Source organism: Cherax quadricarinatus, chromosome 79 (genome assembly GCF_038502225.1).
Source record: "Cherax quadricarinatus isolate ZL_2023a chromosome 79, ASM3850222v1, whole genome shotgun sequence".
In the NCBI taxonomy this organism is placed as follows: Eukaryota; Metazoa; Arthropoda; class Malacostraca; order Decapoda; family Parastacidae; genus Cherax; species Cherax quadricarinatus.
This window is the reverse complement of record NC_091370.1, coordinates 16,157,570-16,182,321: the sequence shown is the minus strand read 5'-3', so window position 1 is coordinate 16,182,321 and position 24,752 is coordinate 16,157,570. Positions and strand designations below refer to the sequence as shown.

The 24,752-nt window shown below is 37.6% G+C and overlaps 1 protein-coding gene across 4 annotated transcripts in view; it reads left to right on the top strand.

The window, feature by feature from the left end:
* The window catches only part of LOC128702667 (heparan sulfate glucosamine 3-O-sulfotransferase 5), a 51,072-nt gene that overhangs the window by 428 nt on the left and 25,892 nt on the right, over positions 1–24,752 (top strand). Inside the window, exons 2-6 of one of the 4 annotated variants that reach the window (XM_053797028.2) lie at positions 4,717–4,943; positions 5,219–5,493; positions 11,062–11,282; positions 15,031–15,160; positions 16,262–16,427. In XM_053797028.2, the coding sequence (XP_053653003.1) occupies positions 4,736–4,943; positions 5,219–5,493; positions 11,062–11,282; positions 15,031–15,160; positions 16,262–16,427 (1,000 nt within the window). In that variant the 5' untranslated portion in view covers positions 4,717–4,735. Of the gene's footprint in view, positions 1–4,716; positions 4,944–5,218; positions 5,494–11,061; positions 11,283–15,030; positions 15,161–16,261; positions 24,082–24,752 lie in introns of those variants that run through there. The other 3 variants (XM_053797030.2, XM_053797027.2, XM_053797026.2) reach the window with 3 other exon arrangements.

Sequence of the window (24,752 nt, the reverse complement as noted above, 5' to 3'; positions counted from 1 at the left end):
TTATCTCCTGGAGTATCCCCAGGCTTATCTCCTGGCTTATCTCCTGGAGTATCCCCAGGCTTATCTCCTGGAGTATCCCCAGGCTTATCTCCTGGAGTATCTCCTGGCTTATCTCCTGGAGTATCCCCAGGCTTATCTCCTGGAGTATCCCCAGGCTTATCTCCTGGAGTATCCCCTGGCTTATCTCCTGGAGTATCCCCTGGCTTATCTCCTGGAGTATCCCCTGGCTTATCTCCTGGAGTATCCCCAGGCTTATCTCCTGGCTTATCTCCTGGAGTATCCCCAGGCTTATCTCCTGGAGTATCCCCAGGCTTATCTCCTGGAGTATCTCCTGGCTTATCTCCTGGAGTATCCCCTGGCTTATCTCCTGGAGTATCCCCAGGCTTATCTCCTGGAGTATCCCCAGGCTTATCTCCTGGAGTATCCCCAGGCTTATCTCCTGGAGTATCTCCTGGCTTATCTCCTGGAGTATCCCCAGGCTTATCTCCTGGCTTATCTCCTGGAGTATCCCCAGGCTTATCTCCTGGAGTATCCCCAGGCTTATCTCCTGGAGTATCTCCTGGCTTATCTCCTGGAGTATCCCCTGGCTTATCTCCTGGAGTATCCCCTGGCTTATCTCCTGGAGTATCCCCTGGCTTATCTCCTGGAGTATCCCCAGGTTTATCTCCTGGAGTATCCCCAGGCTTATCTCCTGGAGTATCCCCTGGCTTATCTCCTGGAGTATCCCCTGGCTTATCTCCTGGAGTATCCCCTGGCTTATCTCCTGGAGTATCCCCTGGCTTATCTCCTGGCTTATCTCCTGGAGTATCCCCTGGCTTATCTCCTGGAGTATCCCCTGGCTTATCTCCTGGAGTATCTCCTGGCTTATCTCCTGGAGTATCCCCAGGCTTATCTCCTGGAGTATCTCCTGGCTTATCTCCTGGAGTATCCCCTGGCTTATCTCCTGGAGTATCCCCTGGCTTATCTCCTGGAGTATCCCCTGGCTTATCTCCTGGAGTATCCCCTGGCTTATCTCCTGGAGTATCTCCTGGCTTATCTCCCGTCTAATTCTTAAGTAATCTGTAAGCATTAAGATTATTCTGAAATGCATGGCATGCTAGTGGATTGTTTTGTGTTTAACAGTGTTTTATTACATATAAACTATATTAGTGTATACGGCAGAAATAAATTTGTGTTGTGGCTTAGCTCTAGGGTCGTATGGGACGGGAGATAATAGTGAGGCTGCATCTGGGGTCCAGCATCATCACCCAAGAAGATAAGATAAACATTTATTCTTTAATGCGGTGGCTCCTCAAGGAGGGTTCCTTGATGCTGTTGAGAGGCTCTTGATCTAGACAACTGGATTTGTGCTCTGGTTCCCTGAATTAAGCCTGGATACCTTCTACCCCCCCCCACAGGCGCTGTCTAATCCTACGGGTTTAGCGCTTCCCCTTGATTATAATAATTTAATGCGGTGGATTTTGTACCTTCAGTGGTAGTGCCTTGATGATGAAGTGCTCTAGTTCCAAGCAGTTAGCGCTACCTTTCCCCTGTATTAGGACCAAGTCCTGATTGTCTCAGATTTCCCAGGTGCTCTGTGACCTTTTGGGTATAGCGCTTCCCCTTGAAAATAATAGTATTAATAAATATAATAAGCACCCCATTGGAAATAAGTCCCTTTGACTTTTTTTTTGGGTAGGATAACCCAAAAAGGGGCTTATGGCATGTTCACCAAATTGTTACAGTCCTTTGTACAAACATGTATCATGCTAAAATAAACTTGTTATTGATAATTGTACTTATGTGTAACTATGACTTAATAAACTTACTTACATTCCTATATAACACCATTATAAAATTTAAGCTTAAATTAAAACCTGTTTTCTCTAAATACACCCCTCAAGGGAAGTTCCTTGATGCTGGTGAGGGGCTCTTGATCTAGGGAATTGGATCTGAATTGAGCCTGAATACTTTCCATCTCCCCCCCACATGTGCTGTATAATCCTATGGGTTTAGCACTCCAACATGATTATAATAATACTAATAAGTCTCTAAATACAGGCATTTGTAGACCATTACAATTTATACTGTGGTTACAGGCATATATTTTTTTTATAATGTAGGTTTAGTGTTTGTTTTCTAGTGTAGGTTTTCGTTGGTGATAAATGATAGATTTAACCAAAAAATAATCCAAGAAGGCTGCTCAAGAGGGTTGACTATCCTGGTGAAGTGCTTTTGATCCAAGGCATGTGAGCTAGCCTCCAATTCCTTGGATCAAACCTCATTACATCATATTCCCCAGGTGTTGTATTATTATAGCTTCAGCACTTCCCTATGAATATAATAATAATAAAAATAATAATATAAATATTAAATAAGTTTATTCAGGTACAGATACACACAAATATAGTTACATAAATTATCATACATAGCAGTACAAGTGTAGATTACCTAGGATAACCTCTATAGGCAATCTATCATCGGAGTATTCAAGTTCTGTCCAAGGAAGAAGAGCATGAGTCCAATTTCTTGGATGAAGAGCCCCTCACTGGCATTAAGGCATCACCATTGAGGAGGGAAGAAATGAAGGTTCAAGGACTCCAGTGGAAATAAGTCACTTTGTCTGACTTTATGAGTTATCCTAGGTAATGCACACATATGGTGCTATGTATGATAATTTATGTAACTATTTGTGTACCAATACCTGAATAAACTTACAGATCAGTCCTCATTGCCTTCCATTTACCCTGTGCTATAGGACCCTTATAAGCTTAGCACCTCCTACGAATATAATAAAAGTAGTGTTCTGAAATAAACTGAAATAAATTAAGATACTACATTTTTAGCACTGTGTACTCTGTTCAGTGATGCTTGTCGTAATTTTTTTTTTGTGACGGAATTCTTTTTTTTAACCTAGATTTTATTTCGATTTTATGGACACATAGAGGTGTGTAGAATTAAGATATAATGTATTGTAATCCATTAATTTTTTAAGTGGGGTGGGTTCCTAGCACTGCTACACAGGGCAGAACCAAAGGGGGCTGAAGCCCCCTAAACATTATATCAGCTGCCAAATAAAGATAACAATAACAATATTACTGTATAATCCCCATAATTTGTATGGCTTGTAGGAAGTACATAAATAACTTTAATATTAGTTTAATATTGAATACTGGGCATGGGGGCATTGACCCCCAGAACATCCTCCAGGTATACTCCACATAGCCCCCCCTCATCCAACCTTTTTGCCACCCCTATGTAAAACTGCTAGAGCTTCCACTGCAAGTACATCATAATCATCAATCAAGTCATTATGACTAAGGGGTCTGCTTCAACAGGCATTTTTGTTGACCAAGAAAATACTGCCACAACTTTGTGTACTGTACTGTACAGGACAGTATGGTATGTATTATTTTAAATTCATATGGGATATTAGATTTGTGTATATCTTGTTTGTATTACGTATAATGTTCTAAGAACTTTTGATGCTACAAGTGCTAGTTTCTTAGTCACTTGATCACAGTTCCTGAGTATAGTATATACAATGGTTCCTTTGTATGAGGAAGTCTCTTTGTTTACAGTGACTATAAAGACTGCCTTCACTTCACTTCTGAACAATACTTTCTTGTACAGGAGCTCTGCCTCTTAAAGAGATGATGATGATGAGGAGGAGGAGGAGGAGGAGAAGAAGGAAGAAGACTTCAGATTAACCTGGAGGGTTAGTAACCCAGGATTACTCGATAAAGTCACTATGTCTGGCTTATTTCCATTGGAGTCGTTTGATCCTCTTCCACAACAATTGGCTAACACCTGCTTATTGCTAAGTGAGCAGGGGTAACAGGTAGAGGAGGACTTACCCTTGTAAATTATCCTTGTTCTTTAGATGTTAGCCCTAAACATTGTACAGACCTGATGCAAAGTACTAGCTATTCCAAGAAAGGAAGAAATTACAGTGCCTACACTCTAAAGAAGGGGTTTGGGATAGTTGCTGTTTAGAGGGACATCTAAGCTGTTGTATCTGTGTGCCTCTGGCAAGACAGTGATAGTGTAAATGATGGTGAAATTTTTTTTTTTTTTTTTTGGGGGGGGGGGTCACCCTGCCATGGTGGGAGACAGCCAATATGTTAAAAAAAAAAAAAAGGAATGTATTTGATTTTGTGGAAAATGCTTTTCAAGAAAATTAAATTAATGTTTTGGTTCACACTTGTGTACATCTTTTGCTTCTATATAAGTGACCTCTTGTGGATACTTTAAAACTCACTGATTTCACTGATTTTTTCTGGTGAAGGGCTTTGTGTGCTGGGAATTAGAGATTACTTCCCCTTCCTTGGCTCAAATGTGATTACCTACCATTCCCCGGGCACTGTATGACTCCTGTGCCATAGCTCTTTCATGTGAATATAATAACTGTATGACCCTTATGGATTTAGTGCTTATTTATGATTATAAAAAAAAAAAATAATATGAATACTATAATAATAATTCACTCTAAATAAGTAGATGGTTGAGCATTCTTTGGTGTATAGGTGGCTGTTTTTCCTCTTTAGGATATATGGTGACTTTAAACTAATTATTGGCAGTTTTACAACTGTCTGTATAGTCCCTGGACCCATTATGTGAATCTGTAATGTTAAAGCAGTCCCTAGACCCATTATGTGCCTCTGTAATATTTTGACTACCACCCACAGGATGGGTAAAAGACAGGCATAATATTCATCAGATTTGCATATATTTTAGGTGGCATGGATAGATAGCCATGTCATGTGGGAATGAGGGCTGTCACGTTACATGGAGTGATAACTTGGGACGTAAGCCAGCTTGGGGGCCACTGATGGGGCCACGCTGCGAGAGCTCCTCACCTCTTAATTCATTGCGGCGGATGGCCCCCGTCATTGTTCTCACATCACTACTTGTTTGTCTAGTTCTCTACTATACCTTCCCCATGGGAGCTGCTGCAGTATATGGTAAGTGATGCTCTTGTGAGTAGGGCACACTGGATTTCATGCTTTGATCGGTTTTAAGCTTATAAGCTCTCTTCTAATATTTCTATTTTTGTCACAGTACATTACTCATCTTTCCTTTTACTCTTCCAGTAGACACTAAAGACTAAAGTTAATAACCCAGTTAGATTTGTTTAATCTGATCAGTGCTTTTAGAGGGATGCTTCAAAACTGCTTTTTGAATCATAACTGTGTGCCAGTTTGCTTGTGTTGATAGTGTGACAAGAAAATAATTCCAGCTCCACCAGCAGCATCTGAGACAACTGGGCTTGATTCCGTCACAACAGAGGCTTACCGCAAACGACTTCGTATCCGAGGTACGCAACGGAGACTACCCCAAGCCCTGATCATTGGTGTACGTAAATGTGGTACTCGAGCCCTCATTGAGATGCTCAATCTGCATCCCCATATACAGAAGAATGGATTAGAGATGCATTTCTTTGATGATGATGAACGTTATGCAAATGGCTTAGAGTGGTATAGAAAAAGGATGCCATACTCTTTTGATAATCAGGTAACTACAAAATTTGCTTTAATTCGCTTTTGTGTTTAGATCATTCCATGGTATTTATGATGTACAATAATGGTTATTGAACCAGTCTTGAATTATGACAATTAAGTTTTATGATGAAAATGGTTTTCCTCTTACTTCTTTAGAGGAAATATTTCATTGAGTAAATTCCCTAATCATATTTGTTTACATATACAATACAGTGGAACCTTGGTTTTCGTGATTAATTCATTCCAAAAAGTCTGACAAAAACCGATTCGTACAAAAACTGAAAACAATGAGAAATAAATATAAATAACTAATGAAATGGATAAATGAACATTTAACATCACTTTTACCTTTATTGAAGACTTGTTGGGATATGGAAGATGGCGAGGAGGAGAGAGGGAGGAGGAGTTATTGTTTGGAAGGGGAACATCCCTCTATAAGGACTTCAGGTATCAAGGCCTGATCTGAGGTTACTTCCCTTCTTTGTCTTTTACTGGCACTAGGACCAGTTTGAATCACTGGACCCCTGTCGCACAAAAAATCTGTCCAGAGAGGCCTGTTTCTGGCATCTCTTTAAGATTTGCCTAAAAATGGGACAAGGCATTGTCATTGAACATGTTACAGACACGGCTTGCAACATCTTTGTTAGGGGGATATTTCTCCACAAACCTTTGCAACTCATTCCACTTTCGTACTTTGCTACGAGTTGTTTCTTGAATTCTACCATGTTTCTTGCCTACTTATCAAAGGGCTGGCACTCGGAACTTTCTCTGGCACTCAATAAACAAGCACAAAAACAATGGATTTTTATGAAATGTTTCGGATGAACATGTGAGGTGATGCTCATGCAATGAGAAACAAAGGCAGACTGAGTCACAATGCATGGGATGCTCTGTGTGGGCACGGGCAGATGGACACGTTTGGTATGGCAACTCTACGAAAACTGAGTGGATGTATGAAAACTGGGACAAAATTTTGATAAAAAAAAGTCGTCGAAAACCAAATCATATGAAAATCAGGGCATATGAAAAACAGAGGTTCCACTGTATTTAATTTGAAAAATCCCTATTTGTTAGCCACTAAGTTATGGGCTCACAGAAAATAAGCTGTCATTGCTCTTAAAAAGCAGCAACTACAACAACAACCAGTAAATTCAACAAAATTTATTTTTTTGACCTAGCTCTGGTCAGTAACATTTTGTGCCAGACATAATGGCTAAATTCTTATATAATTAAGATGCTAGAATAATATAATCTTAAGAAAGGGCTCTTTAATACCATGAAATGATCTTTATAAGCCAGCTGCTGCTTCCCACCATGCAAGAAAAAGGTAATTTAGAGAAGACCTTATCCATGTGCTATATCATTTTCTTGTACTTCCTTGCATAATCTTTGTTCACTAATGTCTTTGGCATCACCGCTCCTTCTTTGCCTTCTCTTAGCCAATGTTTGTATTAATTACATATAATTTCACTTATTTTTCATGTTCGTTTTTCCAGATTGTACTCTGGTACAGTACTGTCATGGTATAGTATTCCATTTTTCCAATACAGTGAATTTTCTAATTTTGTCTTGTTGTTTTGCAGAAAAATTTCTACACTTCAGAATCTCATATAATGAGAGAGTTATGTTTCTAAAATTGAGGCTTTATGTAATTTCTTCCTATGTAATGTGAACAATATTTGGGAAAATTTGGGTTGGGTTCATGACACCTTCAAGAAAGCCCAGAATTTTTTTTTAAGTTTCTCATTTGTCAAAAATAAAATTTTTTTGACCCCTTTATTGTAGATGTTATTGGTAGTTGTTTTGTTATTTACCTAAAATCTAAATAAAAGCATACTTGCTCTGGTAAATATTGAGTGTTGCACGTGTCTTACACATCAACTTGCTGATATTGTATGCTATTTATAATATGATCACCTAAATACAGGCATACCTTGTTAGTATGGCGCTCACTTTAGAGCACTTCGCTGATGCAGAGCTTCTCAATTATGTTCATGTTTATTATTTCTGGTGCTTGCCTTGACCTTAAGATAGTTTTTAGCAGTTTCCAATTTTTTATATTATTTTTACTTTTGCATAATTTTGTAGCATTGTCCTATTGCACACTTAATAAATGATCAAGTAAACATGTTTTTAGGCTTTTACATGCACTGGCAAGCAAGAAAATGGCTATGATCGCTTTAAATTGATATTTGCTTTATGGCAGCAGTTTGTAGCCTTACCCGTTGTATTAATGAGGAATGCCTGTATATAAACCTGCTCCAAATCATGACTTTGTGAGGTTACCTTTAGTCTAGGGTGAAGTTGTCAGTGTGGTTATCCATCCAATAGCTGGCCAGATCTAACAGTGATAAACCAAAGAAAACAAAGCACATAGCAACTCACCGCTGCTGATGAAATGCCAGTCAGATTGCCAATATTTTCTTGATACCAGTGGCAACAGACTATTTCATTCTCAACTCTTGGGTTTTATGGAGATTTAAGAAGCTTGCAGATTACAAGAAGGTGCTACCATAATAATAAGCCGTTTCTACAAATACAAGTACAATGTATATAGCACACAAATAACCCGCACATAGAAGAGAGGAACTTACAATGACATTTTGGTCCGACTTGGACCATTTACAAAGTCACACTAATGAAAAGGAGAGAGGGAGGGGTATATATAGGCAGGAGGTGATAGTAGTAGTAGTAGTGGAGGTAGATGGTAGTAGTAGTAGTGGGGGAGGTAGTAAGTCGCCGTCTGGTTGAATCCTCCCTAGTACACAACTTTCCTTGTGTGAATCTTAGTCCTGGCTTCGTCTCTGTAGATGCCTTCCTTTCCCACTACACTGTAAAATGCTCCAAACTTCAGAACACCCATGACTTAACCTGATTCCTCCTTTTTCTTCTTTCCCCACTTCCCCTTTCCTCTTTCCTCTTTCCTTTTTCTCCTTTGGGTTGTCTTTCTTCTGCCTTGTGTATTTGTTCCTTTATTTATTTATTTATTTATTTATTTATCCCCCCTCTCTGTTCTTGCTCTTACCCTCTGTGGGCACCTAGCTCCCTTGCAGTGCTCCTCTTTCTTAGTATTTGACTGGCTCCTCCTTTTTCTTACTACCTCCCCTACTACTACTACTACTGCTGCTGCTGCTGCTGCCGCCGCCGCCGCTGCTACTACTACCACCTCCTGCCTATATATACCCCTCCTTCTCTCCTTTTTGTTAGTGTGACTTTGTAAATGGTCCAAGTCGGACCAAAATGTCGTATGCTCCTCTCTTCTATGTGCGGGTTATTTGTGTATCATTCCAGTCACAGTATTGTGCCTTTTTTTGTTATTTAACAATGTATATAGGCCCTTCTGACATCAGTGACATACTACTATACAGAAAGCCCTTGTTATGCAGAGCATTTTAGGCAAATTAGGTAAATTTTGTCCCCCAAGATGCAGCTCACACCAGTCGACTAACACCCAAGTACCTATCTACTGCTAGGTGAACATGGAGAGCAGGTGTCTTAAGGAAACACGCATGAGTGTTTCCACCCATACCGGGGATCGAACCACGGACCTCAGTGTGTGAGCTGAGTGTGCTAGCAGTTGAGCTACGGAACACTCTGGTGATTGTTCTGTTAGAAAGTTTTGCACTGGCTGTATTATTGAACCTTCTTTTCTGTCTCATGAACATTTATGATGATGGATAAATATTATATGCATTTCCTGACATTTAGTATACATTTATTTTTTACTGTTTTCTATATCACTTAATAGTTCTTATTTCTGTAGTATTTCCTTTCTACTTACACTTCATTTGCTTAAGTCATGTGTATCATAGGTGACTAAAATGTTGGCAATGGAAGGCTGATATGTACATTTTCTTTGTGTTTACTAAAATAAAAAAGCGGAATATTTTTCTGTTTTGGAGTTATGCTACCTTGGTGGTAGCAAATGCCTGATGGTCTAAAAAAAATATATTGTATTCTGTATAGGGAGATATCTTAATATAGTGTTCCGCTTGTGTGGAGTGGCAGAAAATATTTGCACTAGTCGCCTTGCATGCAGTTTCATATTTTGTAGATAGTGGGATAGATTTTTGAGGAAAATTCTGCATTAAAAGAATGTAATAAACCATGAATGGTGTGAATATTTGTGTTGGTGGATGAATTTGGTAGGGTATGCAAAAGAAGAAAATTAAAAGTGAATACAGGAAAGAGTAAGGTTATGAGGATAACAAAGATTAGGTGATGAAAGATTGGATATCAGATTGGAGGGAGAGAGTATGGAGGAGGTGAATGTATTCAGATATTTGGGAGTGGACGTGTCAGTGGATGGGTCTATGAAAGATGAGGTGAATTGATGAGGGAAAAAGGGTGAGTAGTGCACTTAGGAGTCTGTGGAGACAAAGAACTTTGTCCTTGGAGGCAAAGAGGGGAATGTATGAGAGTGTAGTTTTACCAACGCTCTTATATGGGTGTGAAGCATGGGTGATGAATGTTGCAGCGAGGAGAAGGCTGGAGGCAGTGGAGATGTCATGTCTGAGGCAATGTGTGGTGTGAATATAATGCAGAGAATTTGTAGTTTGGAAGTTAGGAGGAGGTGCGGGATTACCAAAACTGTTGTCCAGAGGGCTGAGGAAGGGTTGTTGAGGTGGTTTGGACATGTAAAGAGAATGGAGCAAAACAGAATGACTTCAAGAGTGTATCAGTCTGTAGTGGAAGGAAGGCGGGGTAGGGGTCGGCCTAGGAAAGGTTGGAGGGAGGTGGTAAAGGAGGTTTTGTGTGCGAGGGGCTTGGACTTCCAGCAGGCATGTGTGAGTGTGTTTGATAGGAGTAAATGGAGACAAATGGTTTTTAATACTTGACGTGCTGTTGGAGTGCGAGCAAAGTAACATTTATGAAGGGGTTCAGGGAAACCGGCAGGCCGGACTTGAGTCCTGGAGATGGGAAGTACAGTGCCTGCACTCTGAAGGAGGGGTGTTAATGTTGCAGTTTAAAAACTGTAGTGTAAAGCACCCTTTCTGGCAAGACAGTGATGGAGTGAATGATGGTGAAAGTTTTTCTTTTTCGGGCCACCCTGCCTTGGTGGGAATCAGCCAGTGTGTTAATAAAAAAAAAATAATAATAAATTTTAAATTCCTATTTTGAAAAGCAGGCTTGTGTTGAGGTCAACCCCCAAAAGTACTACATAATTCAACAGGTGTTATTAAATAGAAAATATATCATAGGTGTCATTGGATAGAAAATATATCACAGTATACATACTATATATTACTACATGTAAAAAGAAAAACTTTTGCCTTTCTTTTTTGGGTCACCCTGCCTTGATGGGAGACAGCCAGTGCTTTTGACAAAAAAAAAAATACTGTGGAGATAATGTTATTCATGGAGGCAAAGAAAGGACTACTACAGTAGTCTCAGATGTTGTATTATATAATATGCTGTAAATCACCAGAAAAAGGAATTTATAAACACAGATCTAAGAATTGATATTTTGTACAGAAGATACAATTGATGAGTCTGAGGTTGTGAAAATGGCAATAAACAATTGCCTTTACAAAATTTATACAGTATTACCCACAGTATTAAATATAATTTTCTCTGGCAGGTTACAATAGAAAAGACTCCGTCGTACTTCATCTCTCGTGAGGCACCAGCGAGAATACGCGCCATGAACGAGACCATTAAACTCTTGTTGATCGTTCGGGAGCCGGCAATGCGAGTCCTGTCCGATTATGCCCAAATAATGGAGGCCAAAATGCGGAAAGGAAAACAGGTCGCCCCATTTCACAAGAAAGTTCTAACACCTGACGGTGAAATTAATGATGGGTTGGTATTATAATTTAGTTTCTGTGACTTGATGACCAAAGTGCAGTAGTGTATAATACTGTATATAAAAACATGGAAGGCTTGATAGTGAAGATACCTAAATTTGGAGCAGTATAAGCAGTGCCCTTAAGGAATGAACCGGTGGCATTACTGCTGTATGACCATGACTGTGTCGTGCCGAATAGGTAAAACTTGTGATTTTGGCCTAAATAGCAACGCTCTTCTTGCCGAATAAGGCAAGCGAAAATTTGTGTATGCAGTAATTTCACAAAAATCATTCTGAACTTAATGAAAAATATATATTTCATTGTGTTTGTTTATTGTTAAATTACTGCAAACTTATCTAAAATATATTTAGTTGGATTAGGCTAAATTAAATTGCACTTGCTATAATAATGGTAGGTAAGTTTTCTAAGGTTCTTTCGGTACAAAATTATTAGTTTTTACATAACTTAAATGGAAAAAATATATCTTTAAACGTTTAAGAGAAAATTTTAGAAAGGACTTAATTTTAAGTGAGTTATTGTTAATTGACCAGTTTTACCTATTTGGCATGACAACTACACCATCTTAGCCACAATACATGCAATATGTAATTACAGGTAGGGCCCACTTGTACAGCAGGTTAGGTTCTGGGTTACCACTGTAAAGTGAAGGTTGCTGTAAAGTGAAACTGCATTTTTTCCCTTTCCAATGCATATGAAAGCCTGATAATATGTTTACACTATCATATATTAAGTGAGCAATAGGGTTAGGCCTAAAAAATGCATATACAGTACACACATTACTTAACTAAAAATATTTTCATCTTTGGCTTATAGTGAATGGTGTAGGAAGTCTGAAAAAATAAAGATTGGGTATACAGTAGTACCCCCGTATCCACGGGGGATATATGTGGATACCCAAAACATACATACCAGTGATAAAGGATAATTAATAAATTATGCACAGTAAGTTGAGAATTAGCATTTTTTCACTGATGGGAAACACTTCATGGCTTTTTTAGGTTTTCAAGAACTGCCACCATCACGACTTTTGTGCTTTGGGGTCATTATTAAACAAAATTAAGGGTTATTTTCAAGCCATGGTAAACCATGGAAATCGAATCTGTGGATGTGGGAGTTCTACTGTAATTGAAAACAGCTGCTTTAGCGAAATGCCGTAAAGTGAAGTGGTGTAAAAGGGGCCCTCCTGTATTAATGGTAACACTATGCTACAACATAATTTTTTCACATTATTGTGCTGTATATAGCTCTGTATATAACTGATGATTGAAATCACGAATAACATATACAAATGCATGATATTATACATACACATACACAAATACAGTGGACCCTCAACCAGCGATGGCATCGATTATGATAAATCTGACTAGCGATACATTTTAACGCAGAAATTTTGCCTCGACTAGCGCTTAAAAACCCAACCAGCGCTATTCGTTCCGTACGAGACACGTCCACTTTGGCCTGAGCTCGCCTCACTTGTCCCGTGGGTGCCAGTGTTTACAAGCCAGCCACCGCGGTCGCTTCCAAAAATACAACTGGAACATTTCCTATTATCACAGCATTTGTAGTGATTGCACCTGCAAAATAAGTCACCATGGGCCCCAAGAAAGCTTCTAGTGCCAACCCTACAGCAAAAAGGGTGAGAATTACTATGGAGATGAAGAAAGAGATCATTGCTAAGTATGAAAGTGGAGTGCGTGTCTCTGAGCTGGTCAGGTTGTATAATAAACCCCAATCAACCATCGCTACTATTGTGGGCAGGAAAACGGCAATCAAGGAAGCTGTTCTTGCCAAAGGTGCAACTATGTTTTGGAAACTGAGATCGCAAGCGGTAGAAGATGTTGAGAGACTCTTATTGGTGTGGATAAACAAGAAACAGATAGCAGGAGATAGCATCTCTCAAGCGATCATATGTGAAAAAGCTAGGAAGTTGCATGACGATTTAATTAAAAAAATGCCAGCAACTAGTGATGTGAGTGAATTTAAGGCCAGCAAAGGTTGGTTTGAGAGATTTAAGAAGCGTAGTGGCATTCATAGTGTGATAAGGCATGGTGAGGCTGCCAGTTCGGACCACAAAGCGGCTGAAAAATATGTGCAGGAATTCAAGGAGTACATAGACAGTGAAGGACTGAAACCTGAACAAGTGTTTAATTGTGACGAAACAGGCCTGTTTTGGAAGAAAATGCCAAGCAGGACGTACATTACTCAGGAGGAAAAGGCACTCCCAGGACATAAGCCTATGAAAGACAGGCTTACTCTGTTGATGTGTGCCAATGCTAGTGGTGATTGCAAAGTGAAGCCTTTATTGGTGTATCACTCTGAAACTCCCAGTGTTCAGGAAAAACAATGTGCTGTGGAGGGCAAACAGTAAGGCATGGGTCACTAGGGACTTTTTCTATGACTGGTTACACCATGCATTTCCCCCCTACTGTGAAAAATTACCTAATTGAAAAGAAATTAGACCTTAAGTGCCTCCTGGTATTAGACAATGCTCCTGGTCATCCTTCAGACTTGGCAGAGCGACTTTCTAGGGACATGAGCTTCATTAAGGTGAAGTTTTTGCCTCCTAATACCACTCCTCTCCTGCAGCCCATGGACCAGCAGGTCATTTCCAACTTCAAGAAACTGTACACAAAAGCTTTGTTTGAAAGGTGCTTTGTAGTGACCTCAGAAACTCAACTGACTCTAAGAGAGTTTTGGAAAGATCATTTTACCATCCTCAATTGTGTAAACATTATAGGTAAGGCTTGGGAGGAAGTGACTAAGAGGACCTTGAAATCTGCTTGGAAAAAACTGTGGCCAGAATGTGTAGACAAAAGGGATTGTGAAGGGTTTGAGGCTAACCCTGAGAATTCTATGCCAGTTGAGGAATCCATTGTGGCATTGGGGAAGTCCTTGGGGTTGGAGGTTAGTGGGGAGGATGTGGAAGAGCTGGTGGAGGAGGACAATGAAGAACTAACCACTGATGAGCTGCTAGATCATCTTGAACAGCAAGAGGGCAGACCTGAGGAAACTGCTTCAGAGGAGGGGATAGAGAAATTGAAGAAGTTGCCTACTTCTAAGATTAAGGAAATGTGTGCAAAGTGGCTTGAAGTGCAAACCTTTTTTGATGAAAATCACCCTGACACAGCTACTGCAAGCCATGTTGGCAACCTGTACACTGACAATGTTGTGAACCACTTTAGGAAAGTCATAAAGGAACGAGAGGTACAGGTATCTATGGACAAATATGTTGTGCGACAGAAGTCCAGTGACTCTGAAGCTGGTCCTAGTGGCATTAAAAGAACAAGGGAAGTAACCCCAGAAAAAGACTTGCTACCTCAAGTGCTAATGGAAGGGGATTCCCCTTCTAAACACTAAGAAGATCAACGGTCTCCCCACCTCCCATCCCATCAATCATCACCAGATCTTCAATAAAGGTAAGGTCATGTAACTGTGCATGTCTTCTTCAGTTTGTGTGTATTAAAATTAATATTTCATGTGGTAAAATTTTTTTTTCAATACTTTGGGGTGTCTTGCACGGATTAATTTGATTTCCATTATTTCTTATGGGGAAAATTAACTTGACTAACGATTATTTCGATTAACGATGAGCTCTCAGGAACGGATTAATATCGCTGGTTGAGGGTCCACTGTACATAGATACATGCATACACACACAAATGCATACATACACACATAGATACATACATATACACATACACTCAAAAGTGTATAATTAATACAGTAACTTCTTGCAGATTCAAAGCAATACAGATAAGCCAGTATGCTGTACATGTCCTGAGATGGCTGAGAGAATTTCCCCGTGAGCAAATACATATCATTGATGGTGATAATCTTGTATCTGATCCATTTACTGAAATTGATAAGGTTAGTACCTTCACTTAGTTTGGTGTTCTTATATGACACCCATCATTTGCAGAGGAAGATTTCGAATCCACTTGCCCTTAGTAGACAAATGATAGGGAGGTACAGGATGTCTTCAGCTTGCAAATAAGATTCATTTCTTTTTTCCAGCTCAAAATGAGTTTATGTACGTGATATTAGTACAAAAGATGATTAAATTTCATGTGTGTACTTCAGCTTAGTGGTTGTAAGGCTTTAATAAGTTTCTGAGTATCCCATTACAAGTGCAGATGTTTGTAACTTGGGAGTTTGTAAGTAGGGAAACTTCCTGTACTGTACTACAGTAATGTTAAGGATTATAACGTGGAAGCTTGTTAAATGTGCTTTGATTTAATCATTATGAACACAAATCAATGAGAAGCTCGAAACTGCTCTGACAGAAATTTGAAACACAAGTTAGAGAGAGATCTGTACATTTTGTCCTCAGTCCAAGATCCTCTGTCTGCTGAAGAGGGTCTCTGACTAAGGCAAAAATATACAGATCTCTCTTACCTGTGTTCCACATTTCTGACCAAGTAGTTTCTGTCTCTTAAATAAGAGGATATCAGGATAATCTTACTAAGTCTTACTTAAATTCGTATGCATTTTCCCTACTTTCCTGTGTGTTTCTCAGATCAGTTTCAGAAACTTGTAACTTGTCATGCTAACTTCTTGGGAAAAGCAAATCAAAATTCTTCCCATCGTAATATCTATTATTTAATCTAACTAAATTGCCAGAAGCAAGCGGTTGATTATCTCTGTTTCTGTAATGGATAACCAGGAAGAAAAATAAAGATATTTTGAAATTAGGTAGTTTGAATATTTAACATTATTCTCATTTTTTTTTTTTTTTTTTTTTTTTTTGAAAAAAAAAAATTCTCATTTGACCTGAATTTTAGTATTTTTTATGTCTTCATATCTTATCACTATGAGTGATGGTGAAAGTGTTGAATGATGATGAAAGTTTTTTCTTTTTGAGTCACCCTTCCTTGGTGGGAAATGGCTGACATGTTAAAAAAAATCTTATCACTTGTACATGCATGGTAGTATATTGCAGTCAATCAACTTGTTGCTATTTTATTGCAGGTGCAGCAGTTTTTGAGACTTCCTCTTCATATAAAACCTGATAATTTCTACTTCAATGAGACCAAAGGTTTTTATTGTATGAGAAATGAAACCTTCCAAAAATGCTTAACAGATGCCAAGGGTCGACCACACCCTCACGTTGATCCTGCAGTAATGTCTCGGCTACGTAAGTTTTTTGCCCCTTTTAATGAGCAGTTCTATGAGATGATGGGACGTAACTTTGGATGGCCAACCTCTTAATGCACATTTTGCAGTAAAGTGGGGCTGGTATGGGAGGTGTGACTCCAGTGGTTTCCAGTGCAAATGTACAATCATCACATAGACTGATTTTTGTATATTTTGTAATTATAGTACAATTTTATGGTGATTATATATTTTACTCTAATTTTATGATAATATCATTGATGAATGCCCACCATGTTGCAGTGTTTGTTACTGATGTGGGAGAGTATTTTACTTATTGTTTCCTTATTTTCTTTAATAGTAAATGACAAATACAAAATGACAAATGTAAGTGACTTGACAGTGCTCTGGCTCAGTCTGGGTCATTGGGAATTATATTTGACTTACAATAATCAAATTTAGTATAGCAACACAAATTGTATCATTGTTGTTAATTTTTCTATGATAAAATGCAAGAGAAGATAGGTTAACTATCACAACATACGCAGTCGGATAATTTCACACAAATTGGTTCAACTCACATTTAATAATTCTCACCAGACGATAACTTTTTTTTAACTGGCTTTTGTGAGTCAAAGGGAATTACTTTTGAAAGTAGTTTCATTTCCGCTGTTGTTTTAATGTTATTTATTATCCCAACATTGAGTAAATTGACTGCAATGTTTTCCAACTAGTCGCTAACACCATGTGATCACCCACATTTGAGATGACAGGTCACTTGAGGTATATATTTAAGGTTGGCATTCTGTGTTGTATGACTCAAAAAAGCTTAGCATTTTCTTGTTAATATAATTATAATAATATTAATAATGATATAATAAATGTTACATAGAAAGTTACATTAAAAACCATGTAGAGAGCTACAAAATTAGGTACATTATTCTAATTGGTATCCAAGTAAAACAGTATGTAGCAATGAAATTCTTGTATTCATAGTTTGCAATTTGTAAATGAATCACCATTATTTGCAACTAATATTGAGACTTAAATACCCATATGGTAATGGTTAAAAAAAAAAAAAAAAATTAAAATTTCAAAATGTACTATGTGATGCAGGTTTGACTGCTGATTATTATGCCTTAGTCTTGCCTGCAGCTCTTTAAAGAAAAATTTGTTTGGATGCAAACCATCATCAGGACTGTGGGTGAACAACAAGGGTTAGCATCAGTACACAAATGAAATCTAATATATTTTTTGTAATGTGGAGGTGGATGCACTGAATGTGGATGCATGTCTGTTATTCTAGTATGAATGAGGATGATGCTAATAGCTAAAAGGGTTTGACCAAGATTAGGAATTCTCAGTGATGTGCACAGAAGAATGTCTCAGTGGGCTGATACACTGTCCTCTTATACTTCTTCCCTAAATATGTCCTTTTGTCTCAGTTATAAAAATTTCACTCAGCTGTCTTGAAAGGATTAAGACATCATCCCTGAAAAAAAATTAAACCACAGTACAGGTGGGGCTAGAAACCATGGCCTGGGTACGGCTCACTCACCATGGGTTCTAATCTCACCCTTAATGTGGTTTGTTTGCAATTGTGTTATTATGATTTCTCAAGTCACCCCAGCGGTTACTGGACTCCAGCCTCTCAAGTTCTCATACCTTCTCTTGAAGCTGTGAATGAAGGAAGTCTTTGCCACTCTCCTTAGTTAACTTATTCTACTTTTCATCCACTCTGAGTTTTCAATGTTCTCTGCACATTACTGGGAGTTCTGTATGTATAATTAGTGTTGTATATTTGACACTGAGTTTTAAGTGTGTGAATCTGAATAATTTCTTCAGAAAAACTAGAGTGCTTTTATTTACTTTTGTTATATAGTACCTTGGCAACAAAATATGCTGCTGTTTTATTTTCACTAAGAAATGGAATGCAGTGTCATTGCAAAGTGTCTGCATGTCATTGGGTGATTAGAAAATTCGTGAAAATTAGTTTTATATATGTATTCTCTTTCTTAAGAGATATAAATTTAATTATTTTTCTTAATGTAAACTATTAGGATTATAACTATAACCTCAGGGCATTGATAATATTGCCATAGCTGGATATTCATTTTCATTCAGAAAGTTGGTATAATACCAAGCATCAGCATATTAACAACTTATAATGTACTACCGCCAATCACCAAACTTTGAGACACACTCAAACGCACATTCACACATAAGCGTACACCCACATATGTACACACATAGTGAGTGGCTCTATAATTTATCCCATTGCAATAAATATATACATGTACTGTACAGTGTGCATTGCATATGGTTTATACAAAGTTTTCATGTTGAATGCTTGTTGTTCTGTTCCAAAGAATATATATGATGTGGTTGTTAAAGAATTGATTGAAAGTTTGTCTCTCTGTGTATTGTAAAACAGAAGTATGTTTTATGTTTTGTGAACTGATAGTTTTGATGTATTCAGATTTTTATACAACTTGAGTTAGTTTTTAAGACAGGAATCTATACACTGGTATCTAAAAATGTATCAATAAGTAGAAAGTGATGCACCATTTGGACAAAAATATGAAGCGCAAGCAAGACAGATTTTTCATACCTGTGATTTTTATTTTTGTCCAAGTGATTTTTCACTTTACATCGGTCATTGTTCATGATACTAATCCTAGTATCACTATACTGTAAAAGTGCATAAGGTGGTACAGAATGCACTGTACAATTTTTTTTTTAACACACTGGCTGTCTCACCGAGGCAGGGTGTCAATTATCCACAATAATCAGAATCAGATGAGAACCTTCCAAGCTGCACCTAGTGGATTTCAGGAATGGAGCTGAATCTTGGAACAGCATCTTTTTGTAGCAGCACTGGGGATATACAGTAGTTATATTTGCTGCAGCTGACAAAAAGGGGGAAAAAAAGGAAAAAAAAAAAGTCTCCAGGTCATTGACCTTTAGCTCAACGGGTGAGCTCTCGTCTTTTTTCTTGTATTGCACAGCATGTATAACCCTCTGCACCATTACCTAGACCTTATTGGGTCTGGTGAATGTCTAGGGAGCACCAAGTTCCCACTGCACCAACGTCTGGGCTTAGTAGGGTCCAGTACAAGTTGTGGGTGTTGTCATTTTTTTTTGTCACTGTCGTTGCCTTTTATCCAGGGACATAAGATGAACTTCAACTCTACTTTTCAATTAGAAAAGTCAGCAATATTTGTAAATATGTGTTATTGTATAAAAAGAAATTCAGTTAAATCATGAACACCAGTTACCAGTTTGAGAATCATCCATGGTAAGGAAGATTAGAGGAAAGTACCAATAGTGTTAATGATTAATGCATGGGATGCTGTATTACATTCATAAACAGTAGTAATGCAGTAGTGTATTTAAGTGTAAGCCTATAAAAGCCTCGATACATATCAATATTGTATCTTGTTTGGGACTGGGTAAGAAGTTTACATCATTGGCAAGTACCAACTACAGTAATGTGAAGGTTTAATTCTCATTGTATCTCCCACCCTAAACTAAACTTACAACTAACTGATGTGAAGGTTTAAATGCCCGTCTTGAGCTACACTTACAACCCAATGATAAGAAGGGTTGACTCCCCCTACAGTCTTAGCTTAATGCTGCACTTCTGAATAGCATGTGACGAGGTTCTCTTAAATTAAGAAAGCTGGAACAGGTTCAAATTCCAAAGATTGATGTTTATTTAGTATCCTTAAAATCCTAGCTTTTTAACTAATTACATATATTATATGTCTGAAATAATTACAAAGTGATGCATGATGTTAATGTGGATTAAAAAGTTCATCTTGTGTCCATGTTCAAGCGACATTTAGTAACGAGTCTGTCCAGTCCTGCACTTAGCCTGGAAGTGGCTTTTACATCCCTTCCAGGCCTCTATTTGCACTGATATTGATGTATATTGAATAATGTACAGCTTTGTGGTTAGCTGCTATCTATCATACATGTGTAATATTCTAATATTATCTTATGTACAACATTTATTTTTCTTTGAGAAGATTATTTATAAGAAAGTGTCTTTTAGGATATATTTTTCTCCAGTTTCTGTATCTGTACAGTACATCAGTAATACCAAAAAAAATATGCTAATGATTAGCTATTGTTAGTTAGCCATATCTTAAGCTTTGATGGGTCTGCAGTAGAGGAGTAAGTCTTATTCACCATTTGTTAATGTTACTAATGGTTTGATATAAGGGTTCTATATTTAATGCTCACATAGGGTTGCACTCTCATAGAAAATTATTTACTGTACTTTCATATTTTTGCATTTAATTTATCTAGCTTTGCTATATTAATGTTTCTTCAGATCTGCTTTTTATTTTTCCATGCTTTGGTGTTAATGCAAAAAGTAGAGATCCTCTTTCTAAAATGCATCATGTTTACATTTGTATTTACGTTATGAATTTTGTAATTTGCTAGTTTACTATCTGTTGCTGGTAACTCATAGGCCCTTTTTTCTTTTTCCCATTTCCTGAGAAATTCTAAGAGCTGCTAATTACTCTTCTTCAGCATCAGGTTTACTCTGCACTTTTTCATTTCTCTGTTGTTTTTAGTTCTCTTCCCTACATTGATTAATTGAATTATGGGTTCTCTAAGCATCTCATTTATTTTCCCTGCAGAGGTACAAATTTTTCTATTGCTTCTGCACTTCTGGTTGGAAAAACTTCATAATTTCCTGGGTGGATTGTTTACTGAATTAAGGATTCCATTGTTCTCGTGCCAGAATTTTTTTTTCTAACACACTGTCTCCCACTGAGGTAGGGTGACTTTCAGCATCATTCACACTATCACAGTCTTGCCAGAGGTGCACAGATACAACAGTTCAGATGTCCCTCCAAACAGAAAATATCTCTAACCCCTCCATTAAGTGTGCAGTCACTGTACACTTCCCACCCCCAGGTCTCGGGTCTGGTTAACAGGTTTCCCTGAATCCCTTCATAAAATGTTACCTTGCTCACACCCCAACTTTCCCTGGGTATCAATCTCTTGTATTTCCCACCTTTTTAATTCTGGTTTCACTTCCTTTAGGTTGCAGAATGCTAACATTTGGTGATCGCTTGTTCAAAGGAGCACTTTTGCTTTGATGCTGCATATATAGCACACTACATTTCTTAATACACTGTGCCCCTAATATTTAAAACAAATTTTTACTCATCATAAATAACTTTCTTAGTAATTATTGATGCATAAATATCAAAATTTTGGCTGAATAATTTCTAGCCATGCCTCCTTGTGTTTTAGCCACATCGGATTTCTCCTACTAAAGTACGATAACTCAGAAAAAGGAAATACAGTGATACCTCTCATATCTGAACTACATGAGCTGAGACTGGTTTGGAAACACGGAGTTTCTGGATATGTGAGGGGGGAAAAATTCACATCTGCAGAGTCATATCGCCATCCGTACCCCGTCATATCGCCATTGGCGACGGCGTTGTAGGTTTAAAAAACGAATCCAATGTCGTCTGGCAGTGGGACTAGACACTCTGCGCTCAAATAACAGCCTCCTGGATTTCATGGACCACAGGCCTGTATTTTTTCAAATGGGCTGTGGATAGTGGATGCTCCAAATACTCAAAAGTGTTTTGACACCTGCCCTTGCTGCTGAAGTTTTGGGTCTTGGAGGCATTGGAATGTTCCAGGTCCAACACTGATTCTGCAATCTCTGCATCTATCAGAGATTGCACACCCTTAATATCTTCATCACACTAGCCAGTCCTGCACGTCGTCTTCTGTAGTTTTTCCCCCAGCCTTGAACCAACCTGCATCCACATGCAACAATATTTCCCTCTTTTTTTTCTAGTGTAAGCACATTCCTGGCCCTCTTTGGTGCCATACACAAGATAGCTAGGACAAAACACAGCTGTAGTATTGCTAAAAGGAAGGCGAAGAGCATGGTTCCTAGTGCCCAACCAGTACACTAAAGTGCTTGCCAAGTTTGATTCAGCCTTCCGCCATATCCAAACAGCTGTTTGGATGTTTTGGTAATAATTTTAGAATTTTGCCCATTCCCAGGGCCTCTTCAGATATCGGCGAGGTTCGGATAATGGCAGGCCGGATATATGAGGTATCACTGTGCGTTTACTATCATTCATTCAGTAGCTGTCCTGTCAGGTGTACACATATTTTGGCAAGACAGCTATTGAATGAAAAGTTAATGTGCTGCTTTCTTTTTTTTGAGGGGAGGGGGAGGGGGGTCACTACATTGGCAGGAGAGAGTTCATGTGGTAAAAAAAAAAAATAAAAGTTGTGACTATTAGAGGTCAGTGCAAGGAAACTAGGAGACAAACAATAATGTAAAATTTATGATTTTAGTAGGATTATAAGTTCATAATTATTGAAAATATAATCCAGAGTTTGCCTCATTTTCCAAATTAATATTTTTCTGGGGGATTGCCAGTCTAGCATTAAAGGTTTGGAAACTATTGTACAGTACTTAATAGTTGGTAAGCAACACTAACAATTTCTGGATCAGCAACAGTGCTGTATGACTTACACACGTTTAGCTTTTTTTTTTTTTTTGTATAAATATACTAATTACTGAAAAACAAAGAAAGCTTTGTGTTGTAAGCTTTGCATCAGGTGGTGAATAAGACTTACTCCTGATATCAGACCATATCTGAATACTTTGCTACATTTATACCTGACCATGTGAGTGACATGATTTATTTTCTTCTAGTCATTTTAACCAATTACTCATCTCTGAACACTCTTGGCTGAGTTTGGCTTGTAAAGAAAATGTGCAGCATATTGGGACCAGACAGTTCTACTGTGGTATTAGGCTAAGATATACACTATGTTATATATTGACTCATCAGGAAATATTTAACAAGAAATTATATTTTTATGAATATATATATATATCTATATATACATATATTACCCTGATGATATGGCTAAATAAGAATTTCATATTTTTTTTCTCATTTATAAATGCTGCGTTATACAACCCACGTGGGTTGGCATTTATTTTCAAACATAATAATAATTATAAATGATGTGGAAGCGTTTAATATTAAGGATGCCTTGTGCAATATATTTTTTGGCTTTGTTTTTAAATTGCTGAACTTATAATTATTTTAATTTGATATTCAAGAAATTATTGCAGACAAAGAATTGCTTTCAGTGAAAATATTTTGAATTTAATGCACGGTTTATGACATGTTTTGTAAGACAAATGTTGAATAGTATGCATATTTATATGAGCTTTGTCTTGCAGCGCACTGCAGACATTTCCTTGATTCTGCAGTTTTTGACATGTCTTTAGGGAAAAGCCTGGCTGTGAGAGTAGTTTCTTTCGTGATTAGTAGGTAGAGGATTGAGCCTCTGCCACTCCTTGCCCTCAGTTACCTACATGACTTTAGCACTTCACATAAATATAAATATATAGTGTGCAATAAGATCACAGTACACAGGTGATATCACAATATGCAAAATAACCACTGTGGAAAAAATGGTAAAATTCCAAGCTTTTTTGTGATTTCTCATATTATCAAGGCCCTTGATAATGTGAGAAATTATGAAAGCACTTGGAATTTCACTATTTCTTCACAGCTGTTATTTTGCAAATATCGATATCCCAGCTTGTAGTATTCTCATGTAAACTCCAGTTTTTTTTTTTTTTTTTTATTTTTTTTTTTTTTTTTTTTTTTTTTTTTTTTTGTATTTTTAAACTGATCATTCCACATGCCACATTTCTCATTCAAACCCTAGCAAATAATATTTATTATTAACAGTCATTCCACTTTTCAAGCTAATGTTAATATCTTAACTGTCCCATACTAATAGGTATTAAAAAAAAATTCTGAATTATTATTGAGAATGTTTATGGCATCTCATCACATGGTAAATTATTTGTTAATCAATATTGCTTTCATAGTATGTATATATTTCTCAGTTTCTTTTTTAAAACAAGAACCATTATATTTTGTAAGAGTGAGAGAAGTACTTTTAGCTGTTTTTTTTTATTTTATGTAGAAATTTTAATGTATTAGGTGATGGTGAGACAACAAAGAAAGTTTTAACTACTCTTTGGTCTCCACAAAAAAAAATGCTAAAAAAAAAAAAAAAAAAGGTTTGGAAATGGAGGCATAAAATACACAAACCCTTTATGGATCTTTATTAAGGAACTTAAATTGTACAAAATGTCAGTATCTAGTCATTTGTTACAATTTTAATCCTTTCCGACTGGTAAACGATTGGTGAGAAACTTTGTTTTTGCATTGCCCACCAACAATTTTTTTCGTGGAGACTGTACCTTTGCACATTGCTAGCTTGTACCTATATTTTACTTTATCCTCTATGCTGCATGTCTTAGCATTAATAGTGAGGGTAC